General features: G+C 45.6%; 1 protein-coding gene across 1 annotated transcript in view; it reads left to right on the top strand.

Annotated features, from left to right (window-relative positions):
- AUTS2 (activator of transcription and developmental regulator AUTS2) overlaps positions 1-19,328 on the top strand; it is a 793,219-nt gene that overhangs the window by 204,637 nt on the left and 569,254 nt on the right. Inside the window, exon 2 of the mRNA XM_030962942.1 lies at positions 16,710-16,919. Within this exon, the coding sequence (XP_030818802.1) occupies positions 16,710-16,919 (210 nt within the window). The remainder of the gene's footprint in view (positions 1-16,709; positions 16,920-19,328) is intronic.

Here is a 19,328-nt window from a genome sequence, read left to right on the forward strand (position 1 = left end):
GCTGGCAGTGATTTCTCTAGTGGAAGCCCACTGGGAATGATGCTAATCTAGTTTCCAAGGATTTGTTTATTGGGGCAGCACATGCTGGGCTAATTTCAGGGTATGTGCTCCATGGTGTTTTTTCTATCCACAAGTGAAGTTTTAATAAGAGAATGTAGTACTTGGACAGCAGTTTGTGTTTTGGGATTTTTTTCCTTTTACTTTCCTCCAAAAAGCAGTAAAGGCAAAATTGGCTCAGTGAGTATTTATTGGCAAATTAGTGTTCCTAAAGCCTTCCTTTTTGCTTGTTCTTTTCTAGAGCTTGGAGAAATAAGATTTCACATAATGCATCTGGGATTGGATTACTGGATTGAATTTTGCAAAGTACACTGGGGATAGCTGAGCCTGTTTAGAAAGCAGCTAAGCCCCTCTGAGTCAGTAAAAATTCAATTCATGATCGTTGATGAGGGCTTTTTTGATGGGTTTTGTTTTGGGTCATTTATTTGCTGTTGGATGGTCACATTTCCTTTGAGGTATTTTATCAAGGTTTATTAAGCTTTTGGTGGGGGCTGTGGTGGGATACAGACTTTATCTGAAAAGGGTGATGGAGAGATGCCTGGAAGCTGCCATCCCTCCTCCTGCTTGCTTGTTGAACACAAACATTACATTTTAAAGGAACTCTTCAGTTGAATTTGTGTGTTGTGACCATTTTGGAAACCCACAGACCCAGGATCAAAGCTGTGGTTGTGATGGGTTATCACTTTGCATCTGGTCTCCTGTGTACTCAGGCTCTCCTCCCTCCTTGTCTCCTGCTGAGGTTTTGGTCCTGCAGCCAGGCCAGCCAGGTAACCCCAGAGCAGATGGAAACATCTCTGTGATTCTGATAACAGAGCTCAGGGCACAGCAGGGGCTGGGAGATTCCTGTTCCCTTGCAGGGGCAGAGCTCATCTCAAATAATAGTGGCTGAATTTAGATCCTCTCTGTGAAAATGGCCTGATATTCATCCCCTGGACTTCCTTTTCTATTTCCTAGCACAGTGGTGCTGTGTTGCTGGTGCACCCGGGGTTTTTTTAGGGGGTTTTTGGTTGTTCGGGGTTTTTTGTTGTTGTTTTGGTTGGTTGTAAGTTTTTGTTTGTTTGGGTTTTTTTTTGGTTGGGTTTTCTTTGTTGAGTTTTGTTGTTTGCTTGTTGGGGTTTTTTTGATGCTTTGGAGTTGAATTCTTTTGGCAGAGAACATCAGAGAGGAGGAGGTGTGAGTGTAAGAACCTGGGGGGTGGCTGGGCTCAGCAGAGAGAAAGGAGGAGCAGCAAGGCTGCAAATTTCTCAGTGTGGGGAATAAGTTTTAATAAGGTCATCGAGAACTCAAAATTAATTCTGAATGAGGTAAAAACTGCCATTGCAGGAAACCATACAATATTTCATGGTAACCCTGTGTAGGAGCCTTTAGTGTCCTGTGCATCCTGTAATGGCCTGGGAAGGAGATTGCAAAGTGTGATATGGGAGAGGGCTGCATCCTCCTCTCCCTTAAAGAGGAAATGGGCAAAGAAGCCAAATGCTTTTGCTCTTCTAACAGGAAGAAATAATGGTTTTCGAGGTGAGGTTTAATGCTCTCAGCAAATCTTTGCAGATTTTACATTACAGTCATTTCCTCGAGTCAGACTTCCCTGCTCCTGCTAAGTAAACACAGAAAGCATAGATTATCAGTTAAGGGTATCGACAGCATTTCAAGTGCTATCAGAGAACATTTAATTCAGTTTAATTTTGTGATAAATCTCATGTTTAATCCTCTGGTTGCTCTGTAATCATGTCTCTATTGATCTTCTCTGAATGACTGCATGCAGTTTAATAAACTTTGCCATTAACCCAAGCTTTCTAAAAGAGGAGATTGATTCCAGTATCAAGTCTGATAGAACCAATAAGCACCTGAAAATCATTAAATGTGTCCATTATAAAATATTTGCATTAAGATCAAAGTAAAAGTGTAGAGGTGAATTTGCAGCTTATTAGAGAAAGGGTTGGCAATTGGAAAGTCTCAGTATGTCAGTCAAAATCAGCAGCAGTTTTCAACCTGGCTGATTCAAGCTGACACCTCCTTTCATTTCTTATTCCTCAAATCCCTCTTTCATCCTATTGAGCAACCTCCTGCTCTCGTTTCCCAGCCATAATTATATCCTTTAATTTATTCCATCTTTTTCACCCCAGGCATTTGTTTGGTCCAGGGGTTTGAGGTCATTTTCACCCCAGAATAAAGCTGCAGACTTGGGTGTCCTTTTGAAGTGCTGGTTTGGATTTTCTGTCCTGAACTCCTTTTCTAAGGAGTGTCCACGTTACATGAGGTACAACATTGGGATGGAGAAGTGGGAAGTGCTGTGCTCCCTCTGCATGCAGGGAGGGAGGAACAGGAGAAAGGCAAACCACGTACCCAGACATGGCTGAATGACAGGAATGATGCTGCAGATGCTCATCTCTTCCTTTGTGACTGCTGTCACAAGGGTTTTTGAGATGAAGGAAGAGATGAGGATCTGACTCCATGATCAGAAGGCTTGATTTATTATTTTACGATACATACATCTATTAAAACTATACTAAAAAGAAAAGGAAAGGAGATTTCCAGAGGCTGCTACCTAAACCTAAGAATAGAACGTTAAAATGAAAACAAAGGAGCTCTCTCCGACTCTGTCCGAGAGAATTCAGTCCTGGATTGGCCACTAACTACAAACATCCAAGCTGGGCCAATCCAGATGGACCTGCTGCATTCCACAGCAGCAGATCATCTACTGTTTACATCTTGTTGCTGAACTTCTCAGCTTCAGCAGGAAAAATCCTGAGAGAGGATTTTCCATAAAAGAAATGTCTGTGACATTCCTTTAAGGATGATGAAAATGCAGAAGACATTTCCCCCGCTGTACATCAGCTGGGGGACAATAAGGGAGGTGCAAGAAGCCCCTGCTTGGCAGGAGGCAGGGAAGGGTCCCAGGAGCACCTGGCTGTGGTGGCCTGGCCTGATGAAGCTCAAGGGCTGCAGAGGCTTGGAAGAGGAGAGACTGGCTTTGCTGCTGTTCCCAAAATAAACAAACAGGCAGTGCAAGCCCTCATGTGCCTTGTGGGGTGCAGCAGCTGATCTCTCCTGTTCCCTGTCCAAGGGGCTGCCTTGCTGTGGCTCTGGGAGGGGGGAGATGTGCCAGGAGCCCCCTCAGCCTGCAGTGCTCTCCATGGTGGCGTGCAGCTGTTCCTGGGGAGGCTGCTCCGTTCACCTCTCCCAGGATTTAGCACTGCAGAGCACAGATGGAATAGGATGTGGTTTTACTTCCATTTCACAGATGAGCTTTGCTGCATGGGAGGGCTGAAGGCCCAAATTCATGGAGCCATTTATTTCCTTTGGAAAGGCAGTCAATGGGAATTAAATAGTTTTAGGCCCCTGAATACCTTCTTTGTGGTCAGGGGCTTAGCCGAGTGCTGCAGGTCACAGGGAGCACTGGGGGAGAGCAGGAATTCCCACAGCCACCTCCAGACCCCCACATTCGTAATTTACCTTCCCAGTCCAGCTCTAATCCTGTGCCTGGCAGGGCACAAGTGCTGGTAAGGTCACACAGGAGAGATTTGGATACCAGCCCCTACAAGCAGCTTAGAAAACAAATCTTTCCTGGCAAAGGTTTCCTTCCCAGTGCAGACCGATTTCCTGCTTATGATTCATATTCTCTTTAACACATTCTGTGGCTCTGGAGAGATCATTGCAGAGCTTTATCTGTTCCTGCTCCAGGCAAGTTTTACAGAGAGACAGGAGTTGGGATGTTTCCTGCAGCAGGAAGAGTTCAGAGCAGGCAGCCGTGCCATGAAGTGGGGTTTGACTCCAAGTGCTGCTCAAGTGATGTGATTCACAGCTTTTGTAACTCCTTGCAAGTTTGCTGCAGGCATTAGCAAAGCTCTTGACTTGAGATGTTCTGCTTTGGAAGCAGATCCCCTGACTGTGCATCCCTACCAAGTTACATTTGTAGCTTCTAGCTGGCTATAAACAAGCAATATTACAGTCATTGCTTTTCCAGCCACTAAATAGCCCTGAATATTAGATGGCCCTTCAGTTTTAAAAGATCTGTCTACAAAATATCTTGAATATTTGCAGAAGACATTATGTTTTCAGCCACAGTGAAGGAAATTCTCTTTTTCTCTGGTGTATGAGGTGTCATTGAGATACAACCCTGAGATACAACAGGAGAAAGCAGCCAGCTCTGGTTTTCCCTGTTTATTTATTCATGCTGTGTTCTGTGCCCATTTAACTGGAGACTCTGTATTCTACATGCAAATGGAAGGGGAGATCTGTTTCACCTCCTAGGAACTGTAGGTGTGTTCCTGGTGGGGTTTTGGGTGATCCCACAAAGGCTGTGGAGCATCCCTGAGCCAGGGTGTGATGCCTTCACAGCAGTGCAGAAATAGAGGTGAAAATGTGGCATTTCCCAAGGGTCTGGGCTCTGTGTTGGGCACAGGCTTTGTCCCTTTGTACAGACACAGCAGAACTGTGTATAAATAAATTCAGGTATTTATTTCCTCCTGTGCTTGAGTGAGGACTCTCGAGACAGGAGGAGCAACTTAGGTCTCTTTGTAAGTGGTGGAAGGACAAGGCAATGATAAATCTTGTCTGTTATGCTAAGCTGTGCTTCTGAACTGCAGAGAGGGGGATTTGCCAGTGATCAGCACCGTACAAGAATGTAATCCCTCTGGTTTTTTGATCATCAAATTTATCTTCACTGTATCTCTTTCCTTGGGGAAGAATAAGCCAGCAAATGGAAAGGTTACATATTGCTCTGTTTCTTAAACTTTTGTACTTTACTGGGTTTTTTCAGAAGGTGGTTTCATTTGCACATGGGAAGCTGAACCATTGTTTCTTCATTCCCTCTAATTGCAAAAAGGTTGTGATCCTTTTCCTAAGGAGGAATATTGCCAAGCTCACCTTAAGTGTTGCAGTCCTCAGGTCCTAGCTGAGCTCTCTTTCTCTCTCCTTGTTTTCTAATCACTGTTCTTGCTCTTTAAAATCTTTCCTCATCAGTCTTTTTTGGCTGTATGCCACATGCCAAAACAGTGGTAGAGTCAGGGAGTTCCTAAAGAAGAAAAAAAATCCAGAGGAATACGAGACAGTAAGAGCTTAGAAAAGCTCCTGTGCTGAGTAGCTCAAATTCTTGACATAGCAGATGAAAAGAGTTGTTTTAAAATAGATTAACTTTTTCTTAAGGCTCAATAATTACAACCCATTATTATGTGGAGATTTTTTGGCTGGGTGAAAAAATCTGCAGGTTGGATTACTCATGGATCACACCACCTGGCACAATCCATGAGTGCTTCTGCTCATTCTGGCCTTTCCTTTGCTCATTCCTGCATTCTCTGTCCTGCTGGCCTGGGTGTGCAGAGGGGTGCTCTGGGTTCCCTGTGGGGGTGTAAGGTGCCTGTGTGGTGCAGAAGTGCATGGCAGGGACGTTCCCATCCATGGCAGAGGTGTTCCCATCCATGGCAGGGACGTTCCCATCCATGGCAGGGGCGTTCCCATCCATGGCAGGGACGTTCCCATCCATGGCAGGGACGTTCCCATCCATGGCAGAGGTGTTCCCATCCATGGCAGAGACGTTCCCATCCATGGCAGAGGTGTTCCCATCCATGGCAGGGACGTTCCCATCCATGGCAGGGACGTTCCCATCCATGGCAGGGACGTTCCCATCCATGGCAGGGGACGTTCCCATCCATGGCAATTCCCACCACGCAGCCCGGCACAGGGGATGTTCCCATCCATGGCAGAGACGTTCCCATCCATGGCAGAGGTGTTCCCATCCATGGCAGGGCGTTCCCATCTATGGCAGGGACGTTCCCATCCATGGCAGAGGTGTTCCCATCCATGGCAGGGACGTTCCCATCCATGGCAGGGGCGTTCCATCATATCAATGGAGGGCTCCATCCATGGCAGGTGTTCCCATCCATGGCAGAGGTGTTCCCATCCATGGCAGGGACGTTCCCATCCATGGCAGGGACGTTCCCATCCATGGCAGGGACGTTCCCATCCATGGCAGGGACGTTCCCATCCATGGCAGGGATGTTCCCATCCATGGCAGGGACGTTCCCATCTATGGCAGGGATGTTTCCATCCATGGCAGAGGTGTTCCCATCTATGGCAGGGATGTTTCCATCTCTCCCTACAGCATTTTCCTCCTTGTTTTCACCCGGGCTGGCTCAGGGTGGTGTCTCTGTCCCCACTCCAGGTGTTCCCATCCAGCCTCAAGGCTGGCAGGGCAGCAAAGCCAAGTGTGGCCCAGCTCAATGTGTCCAAGAGATTGTAGGGAGCATCCTGAGACCTTTGGAATGCTCTGGACTTTGCTGGTGCTGCAGCATCTTCCCACAAGACAAGGGATGCAGAGGTGCTTCTGATTCCATTTACAAACCATCATCCATTTCTGATGACTGCTGAGTGCTGTGCTAATGAGTGGTGCCAGGCTGAAGTCATCTGTTTCCCAGTGCAGGGATGAGAGCTGTCTAAGCCCACATGCATTTATTGCAACCCTAAGAGAACGGGGATACCCTTTAAATGTAAAATGTATTGGCCCCCTAACTCCTTGCCTGGGTCTGTGGCCTGCCAACCAAAGTGCTGTTTGAATTATTCAGAGAACACAATGTGTGTGGAGGGTGGGGGAGCCCACAGCCAGCTTTGTGCCAGCTGCTCCTGCAGTGGAATTTTATTTCCCTCCAGTGAAATCTCCTGGAATGTGTGTTTTGATCAGTATGTGCAAATACTGTATAGCTACAGATACAAATGTACAAAAAGTTTATTTTTGGGAGAAAGTTTAATTTTTTTTCCATTCTGAATGAGGAAAAAAGTGAAAATTAGAAAACTATGTGAAGAAAAAAAAATCCAGAAGTTTTGGTGTAGAACTGAGGAGTTGCTCAAGTATGTAGACATATTGAAATATTTGTGTTTCTTATTATTCTGCGTGGTTGTTGATAACTGTTCAGTTGGGTTCTGCCCACCATGACCAGCCCCTTTCCCAAGGATAAACATTCCTGGCCCTGCTGTGACCCGAGGCAAGGGCAGCAGTGGGAGGTGCCAGTCCCAGCCCGTGCCCACAGGGGATGTGCCCCAGGTCAGGGCAGTGCTGTGCCAGGCTGGACTGCCCGGGACAGGACAGGGCTGCTCCTCAGACCTGTGACACCACAACTGTGCCACAGCACAGGGGACAAACGAGCTCAGCACTGCTGCACTGCTCCTCTCTCTGCCTTATCTCTGATCCCAGCTGAGCAGGGCAGGAGCACTGCAGCCCTCTTCCCTGGCATGGAAATTTAAAGGGAGCATCCCTAGGGACTCCTCTCCACATCTCTTTTCTGTTTCTTTTCATTCCTCAAACAAAGAAAATAAATATGAGCACATGGCCCTGCTGCTCACAGGGTAAGTCAGGCACATTTATTTCAGGCACAGCTCTGTGAGATAAGCCCAGGGCAGTGGGAATCCATCTCCCCTGGCTGCAGGGGCTGGGGGCAGCCTCAGGGCTCTCAGCTGGGTGGAGCACGGGGGATGGAGGGGTTTGGAGCTGTGGTCTTGGACTCAGAGCTGGGGCTGGTTCTGCTGAGCCATGCCCAGGGAGCAGGGAAGGGCTGCAGGGGAGCCCTGGGTGCTCTGCCAGATCCCAGCCTGGGGGGGCAGGGACAGCAGGTACCCCCAAAGGGCACTGAAGAGTTTGCAGGAGGAGTTGAGAGCGCGTGGCTGAGGTGGTGTCAGCAGAGAACAGGGACAGGCCGGGTCTCACTGCTGTTTGGTGTCACAGACATCTTTTATGGGAAATCCTTTCCTTAGGATTTTTCCTCCTGAGAAGCTGAGAGGCCTCAGGAACAAAATGTAAGCAATGGTTATCTGCTGCTGTGGAATGCAACAGGTGCATCTGTGATTGGTCTCATGTGGTTGTTTCTAATTAATGGCCAATCACAGCCCAGCTGGTTCAGACTCTGTCTGAGCCACAAGCCTTTGTTATCATTCCTTCTTTTTCTATTCTTAGCCAGCCTTCTGATGAAATCCTTTCTTCTATTCTTTTAGTATAGTTTTAATGTAATATATATCATAAAATAATAAATCAAGCCTTCTGAAACATGGAGTCAGATCCTCATCTCTTCCCTCAGCCTCAGACCCCTGTGAACACGGTCACAGTTTCAGCCTCAAAAGGCAGCCCCAGGTGTGCTGGAGGTCACTGAGTCAAATCTGCAGCAAAGACAAAACCTTGGGCTTTGCTGGCAACTTGTGTTAGACCCAGAAACATCTCTAGAGAAAACACAATGGGGCTTTGAGACTGGCAGAAGCTGGCTGGAGCCAGAGCTTCAGGATCTCCTGGCAGGAGCTCACAGGCTTCTGGCTGAACCGGGCAGAGCAGCACCAACTGTGTGTATTTGCCTTCCACAAAGCCAGGCAGCTTCAAGAAGAACACTTCATGCTCTGCAGTGGGGGCTGGCATTGCTCAGCACTTCCTCTGCACTGGCTCCAAGATGAGGTTTTTGCTAACTCAGGCTGCACAGGCTGCAGCAGTTTCTGGACTGCTCTGCACAAGTGTAACAAGTTCTGGCACAGTATTGGGGTGACAAATCAGAGCAGGGAGGGGCTGACACAGCTGAGAATACCATGCCATGTCTGGAAAACATGAAATAAATGAATAGCAATTGCTCTGATGCTCATCTCCATGTATGACACCAGATTTTGCCAGCTCAACAGCTGGCACCAGAGTCTTAGATTTCCTCTGCCTCCAGCTTGTATTTGCTGTGGGGCATTGAGGGAGGCCATGGCACCACATTATTCTAGAAACAGTTCTTCCTGTATCCTTATAACACAGGGTGCTCACTAAAGCCCAATTTTCAGGAGTGCTCAGCTGCTGAAATCAATGAAGGCTGTGCTTCATTAGAGAAAGTGCTCAGTGGAGCCAAGTTCTCTGAAAAATCAAATCTCAGGTGTTTCCCAATGAATGCTTCAAATTAGCAGATGTTTCTGACCTGAACATGTCAGGACTGTTATTGCCACCGATAAAATGGGAATAGTGAAATACCTTTGGCAAAACAAGTGTAAAATGGGCCGTTGGTATTTGTTGAGCATCTATCTGATACTATCAGGAGGAGCTGTACAGAAAAGCCCTTGAGGAAATTAATCATTGTGCATTCAGAGGAGGCTGTGAATGGAGTGCCAGTAAACAAGGCCTAGGTCCACACTATGGACAAAGAGGAGCAAACAAAATCCTGAGTGGTTGCTCATTAGCAGAACACCTTCCATTCTGTGTAGGGAAATAGGAGCATGGGATCATGTAATTAAAGATTGTATCTTGGCATGCATGCACAAGAGGCCTGAATTAAGGTGGTGGCTGCAGCCTTAATCCTGGCCTTTCATAACTTCCAAGCCCTTGACTTTGTAACCTCAATAATGTTGCCTTAATGTATTTCTGTGTGCAGTTTAAATCGGGACCTGAAAAGGCACCTTCTGTTTAGCAATGCTATTGTCAACAAATGGTTTTGGGATGAAAAATCAAAGCAATCTCTTTGCCACAGAAGGGCTTTCACACAACATATCTGGAGCAGACAGCAACTTGCTCTGCTGTTGTTCTCCTTCCTCTGCCCCCATCCAGCATCCCCAGCCTGGCCCTGCCTTTCATCCCCTCTCTGCTGCACAACCCCTTCTGCACAACACTGAACCACTTCGGTTTCAGATTCCAGAGAGATGCAGGAGGCAATGCATTGCAACTTTATGCAATCAAAGCAAACAAAACAAGATTAAACCTTTCTGTGGAGGTCATGTGGCTTGAAGGAACTGCTGGGATTAATGGATGGGCTGCTGCACCCAATATAGCTGACATCACACCTCTCTTCACCAGTCCCTTGTGTTTTAAAATACCATAACAGTGACACTGAGAATCCTCTTCTCTTCTTTTTACACCTGCCTTCCTTTTCCCCTGATGTTATTTTAAGAGCATTTGCAATTTTTCCCCTCGATAAATGCTTCTGAGAAACCAGTCATTCATCAGAAGAATACACAGGACATTTAACTATTTTATCTGGAGGTAAATTAAGGGTTATTATAAGCATCTCATTTTATTTTCTGGTTTTGATTAGAAGGACTGGTCAGTGCATTATTTTCAGACCTTTACATCTTGTTTCTGCTGGAATTAAAACAGCAAATTATGAAACATGAGAGAGGTATTGAAGATTTGGGGCATTTTCAACCATCAGCTGTAAAAATTCTCCAATGTAACAGAAACACAATAGGAGTTGATGGGGACTGTCAAGATGTGATGGCAAATTGGGTACCCAGACTAGCAGTGTTTCTGAGGGGTTTTGGGTCAGTTTGTGCAGATTTGGGGTCAGTTTGTGCAGGTTTAGGTTGGGTTTGTGCAGGTTTGCGTGGGGTTTGTGCAGGTTTGGGTTCAGTTTGGGTTGGGTTTGGGTTGGGTTTGTGCAGATTTGGGTTGGGTTTGTGCAGGTTTAGGTTGGGTTTGTGCAGGTTTGGGTTCAGTTTGTGCAGGTTTGGGTTCGGTTTGTGCAGGCTTGGGTTCAGTTTGGGTTCAGTTGTTGTATGTTGCTGTCCTGGATTCCCTGCTAACAATTCCCCCTGTGTGATGCTTCCCTGTGAGGGTGGGCAGGCCCTGGCACAGGGGCTGCCCCTGGATCCCTGGCAGTGCCCAAGGCCAGGCTGGACAGGGCTGGGAGCAGCCTGGGACAGTGGGAGGTGTCCCTGCCATGGCAGGGGATGTGTTTTAAGGTCCCTCCCAACCCAAACCCTTCTGGGATTCTGTGCTGGCCATGCTGTGGGGTTTCTCTCAGCTGTACCCTGCATGCATCCTAATTTCCTGCAAGCTGACCCTCTGTACCCAGTGCAGTGGGTGAGTGTGGGGTGCTGGTTCTGCCATGGTGGTGCTGCCATGGTTTCTGGTTCTGTGCTGTTCTCTTTGGCTCTTTCTTGCTTCCCCCATGTCCCATCCCACCCCTCAGAGCTGCTGCAGCTGACAGCAGGCTCGGAATGGAACTGGGAAAGAATTTCAAATCGACTTTTGTAGCTACTGAAAATGTATTTTCTTTTCCTTTAATTAGCTTCTTCCTTTTGCACTAGTCTTCCCCATCAAATGTGAATTGTTTGTACCTTGAAAGGCTCCAGAAGTTCCTTTCTTACAGTTCTGTTTGGCACAGACCTTTGGATGTCTGAATAGTGAATGGGGCGGACTGGCAGCTTCATGCTTGATTTTCTAAATACTCACATATAAAGTGGAGTATTACACTGATATTTCATAACTGTTTGATGTTTTAAAAAACTGTCTAATTTCTTTATACTTTATTCTTGGAGTGAAGGATAAATTGTTGGGTTCTGATATAAAGCTGTAAAAGACTTTAGCAAGAACCTGAGGAGCAAATAATTGGAATATAGTTGTAGACTGTTAGAATTGTAATTTGGTTTAACTTGCACTGCAGTGTAAACTGCTCCTGTTTCAATAATCAGGTTTTAAATGTTGTATTTTACTGAGGTCACATTCAGTGCAAATTCAGAAAATAAGTTTCTGCAACATTGGAATTGTAGTAGTGATAATCCACAAGGATGGTTTGGAAAGGTCAAGGCTTGAAATCCCTGAGCAGCACCTGAAATGTTCATCCAGGGAAATTTCTGCAGCGGTGTATTTGCTACACACTGTGCATATAGGGTTGTTCTTCATCCAGCATTCCCAGAGAAAAATCCTGTAATAAGGAGGGGAACAGAGTTATTCACATGCAGTTACTCACATGCAGTTACTCACATGCAGTTATTCCCATGCAGTTATTCCCATGCAGTTATTCTCATGCAGTTATTCACATGCAGTTACTCACATGCAGTTGTTCCCACGCAGTTATTCACATGCAGTTACTCACATGCAGTTGTTCCCATGCAGTTATTCCCATGCAGTTATTCACATGCAGTTGTTCACATGCAGTTGTTCCCATGCAGTTATTCACATGCAGTTGTTCACATGCAGTTGTTTCCATGCAGTTGTTCACATGCAGTTGTTCACATGCAGTTGTTTCCATGCAGTTGTTCCCATGCAGTTATTCTCATGCAGTTATTCTCATGCAGTTGTTCCCATGCAGTTACTCACATGCAGTTGTTCACATGCAGTTGTTCCCATGCAGTTACTCACATGCAGTTGTTCCCATGCAGTTATTCACATGTAGCTTTTAAGGTGTTGTCAGAGGGCAGGGGTGGGCAGTGATGGGCTGGCTCTGGGCTGGGGTTCAGGGGGGTGATGAGTGCACCCCTCAAAGCCCTGCTCTGCTGCCACTGAGGTTTGATGTTTAATCAGAGAGTTGTCATTTATGTAGCAAGAAGATGGACTTTGCTGAAATAAATCAGCTCCCTGAAAGACCTGATGAGAATGCAGGGTGTCCTTCAAGCCTCCTGCCATGAGAAATGGTCTGGTGGAGGCAGATCATTGATGATCTGGGGGCTGCTTCTCCTCCCTGTGCTGAGGCTGTGGGTGCTGACCAGAGCCAGGTGATTGCAGTGCCCTGCCAGGCAGGAGCCAGCCCAGCACCACAGGCCCCTCCCTGCCAGGGCACCTACAGCACCATCAGCCTGATTAATGTGCCCAATAGAAATAAAACAAATGGAAAATTTTTTAGATTATACAGTACACTCATAAATATTAATGCACTTTAGTATTGAATTGCGTGTAATTACATACTTATACATTTAAGTCACCTTCCTGATACACTTAAGGCACTTTACTGATGAAAGATATCTCTGAAAGAGAAGGTTTTAAACTGTGCCTAATATGTTTGTAGGATTTACTGAATAATGTGTGGGCTTGTATGCTGGCAGGAGAGGAGAAAAAGCTTCATTAGAGACTGAAAGTGTTCATGGGGTCTGCTCAGGCTGAATCCACTCCTTGGGTAGCTGCTGAAAAATCTGTCTCGACATGAAATATTGCTACATCTCCTTATCTATGTAGATAAGGTCTGTGCAGTCCTGTCACCTTAGAGTAATTACAGCTTATTACTCTAATCATGATGATGCCTGAAGACTGTAATTAAGATTGTGCTGGCTAATGTACTAGCACACGGCATGGTACAGCTATTGTCCTATCTAAACAAGGCAGAGATTAAAATGGGACGAGGGAGAAAGGGCAGAAGTGGGGAAGTGATTTATGCAGGGCTGTGCTTCCCAGCCAAGCTCTGCCTCCACAGAGCCTGGGGGCTCCACGGGGCAGAACCTGAGACAATCCTGGGGGAATCCATAAAATCAGAGGGTTTGGGAAAGCTGCAAAAGGCAGGCCTTAGAGACAGCAGAACTGTGATTGGAGCTAAGCAGCAGCCATGAGATTGGTCAGCAGAACAATTATGTAAAAAAAAAGTAAGGACAAACAGAACAATGGTCTGTGTATTAACACTTGTCTAGAATAACTCCCTAAGCTACAGAAAAGTTTATCTAGTGAGATACTGGGAGGTTCTAAGCTTAATAAAGGAGCTCTGTGCATTGTGTTTTAAGGCTCACAAGCAGGTATTGTATTCAAAATAAGCAAGCATTGTTTAACCAAAGGTACCTGTGCTTATAGTGGTTAGACAGAACTACTGTCAATGTGCTTTTGCTTTGTGTGATTGGTCAAAAAACATTTAAAGTGAGTTGTAACATTGAGTTCTTGGTCTGCTGCCTGGGATGTGAGCTGCTGGCATCTTCCCATTGTCATAACCATGTAATGAGAGTGATGCTGGAAAATCAAACAGCTCAAGGCACATTCCACAGCAGCCCTGTCCTGTTGGTGATTTGTACACAGACCCCAGCCAGTGATAAATCCCAGGCAGTCTGCACCTCAAACACCAGGAGAACACCCCAGGAGAGCTCTACTCAAGCTACTTTTAATGCATCTTGTCCACCTGGGTCTAAGTTTTATTCTTTTATCATGTCCTCTTGCATGTCCTCGTCTAGTCTGCAGATGAAGAATTTAACACACATTCTATGCACACTTTTATTTTCAGGCCAAGTCGTGTCTCTGTTGAAATCCATGGGAGGCTCAACCCCACAGGTCCCTCACAAGGGGTTTGATCCCCAGAGCTCTGTAGTGTCAGCTGGTGAAAAGCAGACAGCTCTTCTGGAGGAACAGGGCTGTCTAAACACCAATCCTTATGCTAAATTTCACAGCAAGCCCACCCAAACAGATGTAAGGTCCCTTTACAAGTTAGGCACATCTGGAGCTCCTTGGTGTCTCTTTGCTTTGAGCAGAAGAGGAACATTCCTTAACTTTGAACACTCCTGCCAATCCTTCCTTCTGCCTCGGAAGGTGCCTTTCCCTCCAGGCTGGGGAAGGCTTTGTGCATTTGGTGTCCCTCATCCTGCCACAGGTGTGTGAGCAGATTCCTGCCTCCCAGCTCTCCTGGGCTCCAGGTTCTTTAGGTGTATCTGACAATTTGTGAAGCCTCATGCAGTTGTGTGGAACCAGGGCTCTGAGGAAGGGTCATCCCAGGTACACCCACAGTGATCTGCTGAGTCTGACCCATCTCAACCCCCCTTAAAGCTAATAGGATCCAGTTATTCCTTGATGGAACTGCCTGGCCCCTTTAGACATTTTATAAGCTTCTGGAAGCCTGCCACCGTTTCATTTAGATCACTCACAGCTGGGAGAAAAATCCCACAAAAGCTACTTAGTCATTAGCAGAATTTTTTTTTCTCCCAGAAAGTTTCCCCTTTGTTCACTCCTTCAGCCTTTCACATTTACAGTGAATCCTCTTGAATAGCATTTGTGTCTACAAACATGAGCTCTGTGTTTTAACAGAAGCCTTTGCTGGTATAATGTTCTACTTATAAAACACTGGATTTTTTTTTTTATGCTGACCTGAAAAAAAGAATGGTTACCAGCATGATAGCTGTCCTAAGTTACAAATCAGTTCTAACATAAAATATCTGCTGTTTTATAACCTGCCCTTGCTATCCAGGAGGTCCAGGGGTGTTTGTGGATGCTGTAGTTTTACGAAGCTGTTGAAATGGTTACTGCACCTGAGAATTTGCCTTCCTGCATTTATGGTGTGCAGCTAAACCTAAAACCTTCCTGGGAAGGGAGGCAGAAGGTGTCCTGAGGAAGCAAAGGGGTTGTTCCTGCTTTTAATTTCCTTGGGCAGCTCCCAAGGATCCCTCTGCTTGTGCACAAGGAGATCCCAAAGCATTTTAGGAAGATCAGGGCTAGTCCTGAGCTCCTTCTCAGCAGGGGCAGGGAGGGACCAGTGGGCAGACACAGGAGGTTTCTTAAATTACTAATCCTGTGTTGTAGCTAAGGATGCTCCAATTCTCTTTCATGAGCTTGGACAAGGCTCCTAACTTTCTGGATAGGAATTACACTGAGAACAACCCAGGGAAAAGTCCTGTGGTGTCTTAGGTGAAGAAAAGGTAGAAAAAATGTCTTAGAGCTTCTGTTCATTACTCCCATCTTTAATGCCTGTAAAATCATTCCCTTTGCTAAATATCAAATTTGAACAATGACTGTCTTCAGTTTAATTAATCATCTCATTGGTTTCAGTTATGAATTTTGTGAAGCTCTTGTGTTTTAGAGAGTCATTTAGGGAGCAGTCTTTAATTAAAGCCAAACTGCTTTTTGCCTTTAGGCATGTTTTTTTGCATAAAAAGGTGCCATAATTTGAATTATATTCTCCTGAGCCTCAGTCTTTATGTGACACAGGGACCAATAGCCCTTCCTGCTGTCAGCTGTGATATTAAGTGACTGTAAACAACAGCTGAAAGGCTCACAGGATTACCCAGCACCTTATGGTGGGCATGGAAGCTTCTGGCCCAAGCCAGGCACGTCAGCAGAGAGTGCTGAGAGCTCAGCCCTGCTTCAGTGACCTCCCCTCCCAGGGCAGCAGCAGACCCCACTGGGCAGCTCTAGGAGAGGATGTGACTCAGCACGTTGCATTTATTGGATGCAGAATCTGCACTGTAATTAACATCTGCTCAATAGCTTCTCTTTCTTCTCTCCTAATGAATCCTCCAGCCTCCTCTTCCTCTGCCTGTAATTCTGTGCTGTTGAAAAAGATTTGTTTCAAGTAGCATTTATCTGAAATGAAAATAGGGATTCTGGGTGTTGCAGGTTATTTGTAAGAAAACAGCTGTGGGCTAAGTGACACAACTCACAATTGTGTTACAAGAGTGGAGTATTTTTATAGACAAACATTGATTCTGGGGGTTAAAGGATCAGTGACAAAGTTTTCAAATACAAGTTGGTTTTTTCATGCACTTTTCACCCCTCTCCCTGAGACTTGGAAATCTACTGCTCAAGTCAGGCTTGAGGGAAGCGTGCCCTGAAGTCAATGGAGATTCATTGGCCTTAATTGGATTTAGGTCAGCTTGTGCCTTGGCTTCTCAAATACAAGAAATAATAAGAATAAATATTGAAAAGTCAAGCATTGTTTAGATCAAAGCAGATTGTTAATTTAAGCATGATAAACAAATGCTGTCTTCTAAATGTGTGCTCTCTTGATACATGAGATTCTTATGAGGATTGAGGTTGGCTGCATGAGGTCTCAAGGGGGGTGTGTCTCCTTCCATGCACTCACTTCATCCTGCCAATTTTATTTAGCATTTGCCTGTCTTTTGACTACGAGGACAACAGTGAAGGGTGGGTTTGTTCCTTTTCTGGTGACTGCAGCATTGCCCTGAGGGTGCTTTGCAGGTCACCTGCAACCAAACCAGAGCTGTAGTTTGACCACGGTGTTTTTCTCCTCCCTCTGCAGAAGGACATAGCTCTGAAACCTCAGGAACGTGTGGAGAAGAGACAGAATCCCCTAGCCAAGAAGAAAAGGGAAGCACTTACCAATGGGCTGTCATACCTTCCAAAAAAGAACAGGCTCCACCACCACCAGTACAGCTCGGACCGGGAAAATGACCGAAACCTGTGCCAGCACCTTGGGAAAAGGAAGAAGTTACCCAAGGGCCTCAGACAGGTGGGAGACAAGTTCCCTTCTGCGGGGAGGGAGGGCTCTGCCCGTTGGTTCATGGTATGTAGAAGCCAATTTCTCATTTTGTGGATTGCTTATTTTAATGCTTTTGTGGTTGTTTTGTTTTTGTGCTCTTGGGTGCGACGTGGTGCAGCGTCCTACCACTGAGAGGGAGAGCAAGTGGTGCATTGATGCTGATCTGGTAAATAAATGTGTAAAAGTGAGAGGAGCTTTCCACAGGCTGGCTGTGAGACTGTCAGTGCAAACAAATGAGGTCCCTCTGTGGGTGCAATGTCCTCTAAAGACCATCTTGTCTTCAGGCTTTGTACACTGTAGCAGAAGAGCCCTCTGAACATCCAAGGTGAAGTGAGGCAATTGCAAGAAGGGCAGCTGTTAATCAAGGCAAAGCTGATTAGAATGTGAGGAGCTCATTTGTGAGGTGTCAGTGGTGCTGGTGTCTGTCCCATGGGTTACTGATCACCCACCCTGAGCAAGAATGTCTGCCCTCCCACAGTGGTGGGAGTGAGCAGGCAACAGCCAGGATTGCAGAGCTGGAGGCTGAAAACATTGGATTTGTCTTTATGATTGTGCAGTGTTGTGTTTGTTGTGCTTTTTAAGGACCTGTGATTTCTGTGATGCTGATGATAGTACATAGTAGTAGGGACTAGGTCAGCTTTTGCCTGTATCTGAGTGATATTAATGACTCTTGAACTGAAATTTAAACATTTAATGGAGATGGTTGATATTCATGGAATCAGTTTTCATCCTTGTTTAGTGCAGACCAAACCTTGCTTTGCAGAGAAACTTGTAGCAAATAGTGAGAATTCACTGCTTCTCATTTTGTGAGTTCAGGGAGATGGAAGGAACATTGAGGATGACAAGTATGCTGAGTTGTATTCAATTTTGATTTGCAGAGTTAGAGAAGCTGGGAAGAAATAGGTTTTCATGATAATTTTGAAGCCTGTATGTTAAGCTGTATATAGGAATATAGTAAGAGATTATACAGCTCTTTAGCAGAGCAAAGAAATTGTAAAATGCCTGTTCCACACTACCAGCTGTTAAAGGTGTTTCTTCTGATTTAATTTTGCTTGGTATTTCAAAGGAAGGTGGGGAAGCTCTTCAGGATAGTAGATGCAATGATTCCATTACCAGAAGATACTGAAGGCTGCTGTGTTTCCTTGACTGTTCCCTGTGTTCACCTCTGTGGTCTCTGCTCTGGTTTGGTCTGTCAGACTGACTGTGTGCACTGAGAACTCTCCTAGTGGGGCCTAATGACAGGTGGAACCTTTCTGCCCAGAATTTCATCTGTGAAGGAAATTGCCCTTCCTGCTGATGGAGATTATTTGTGAGGTTGTGTTTTTGGGAATGAATATGCATTGGCTTGGAAGGTATTGAGTTGACAAATGTCATGGAAAATGTTTTTCCTTTGAGCTGATAAATCTGAGTACTCTGCCTAATTCCTAAGGCATAAGACTGAGAGGAAGTAAAGTATCTTGCTCAATATAAATGTAATACATGTGGTAGGAGTAGAGCTCCTCAGATAAGAACATTTAAGTCTTATGAACGGTTTAGGTGCTGACAAACACATACAGCTTTGGCATTTAACATGGAAAAAAGGTGTCATGGAAAAGACTGCAGAGTTCTTTGGAAAGACATGTATAAGACATACATAGAGTTTTGGGTAAGCATTTTCTGACCTCTTTCAAGACAAATGGTGAAGAGCACAAAAGAAGGAGGAGATTGATAAGTTCTGAGCATGGGTTTTTTCGATCATGGTACACTTTTCCTCCTCAAGTGACTCTAGGCTGCACACCTTGGGTTGCTTTCCCCACCCAGGAACATCCCACTGAATCCCTGGGCTCCTGAATGGGAGGTAGATTTGCTTGTCAACCTTGTCTGACAGCAGTGACCAAGAGCTGGGGCCACTGTGGTTTGTGTGTGATGCACCAGGAGTGCCCTCACCTAAAGTTCAGGAGGCTTCTGCATGTACACAGTGTCCTTGCTATATTAGGGCTTTATATTTGATACACAAACAATTTATCCTTCCTGTCCTGTCCCTGGGGGAATCCTGGATTGTCACCTGTGATTACTGTAACTGGATGGCAGGATGCAATCTCAGAGCTGTCACTTGCATTCCTGCGCTTGCATAAGACCTTGGCTGCAGTCTGTCCTTGCTGGGAAACGTTTTATACCTGGAGAGCTCACTCATCGCTTTTCCAGTGGTTAACAGTCCTGTTGGATATGCTTTCCTGTGAAATCTGTTATCTGCTGGAAGTAACTCTCACTGCAGGATTTAGGGTATGAAGCTCCCTTGTCAAACAGATTTAGTTGAAGTCAGCTATTGAAAGCATTGCTAATTAGTTTTCAGAGAAAATCCTTGCAGTATTCATGCAGGTATTTATCCAGCTCTGCTGA

The sequence above is a fragment of the Camarhynchus parvulus genome, chromosome 19 (genome assembly GCF_901933205.1).
Source record: "Camarhynchus parvulus chromosome 19, STF_HiC, whole genome shotgun sequence".
NCBI lineage: Eukaryota > Metazoa > Chordata > Aves > Passeriformes > Thraupidae > Camarhynchus > Camarhynchus parvulus.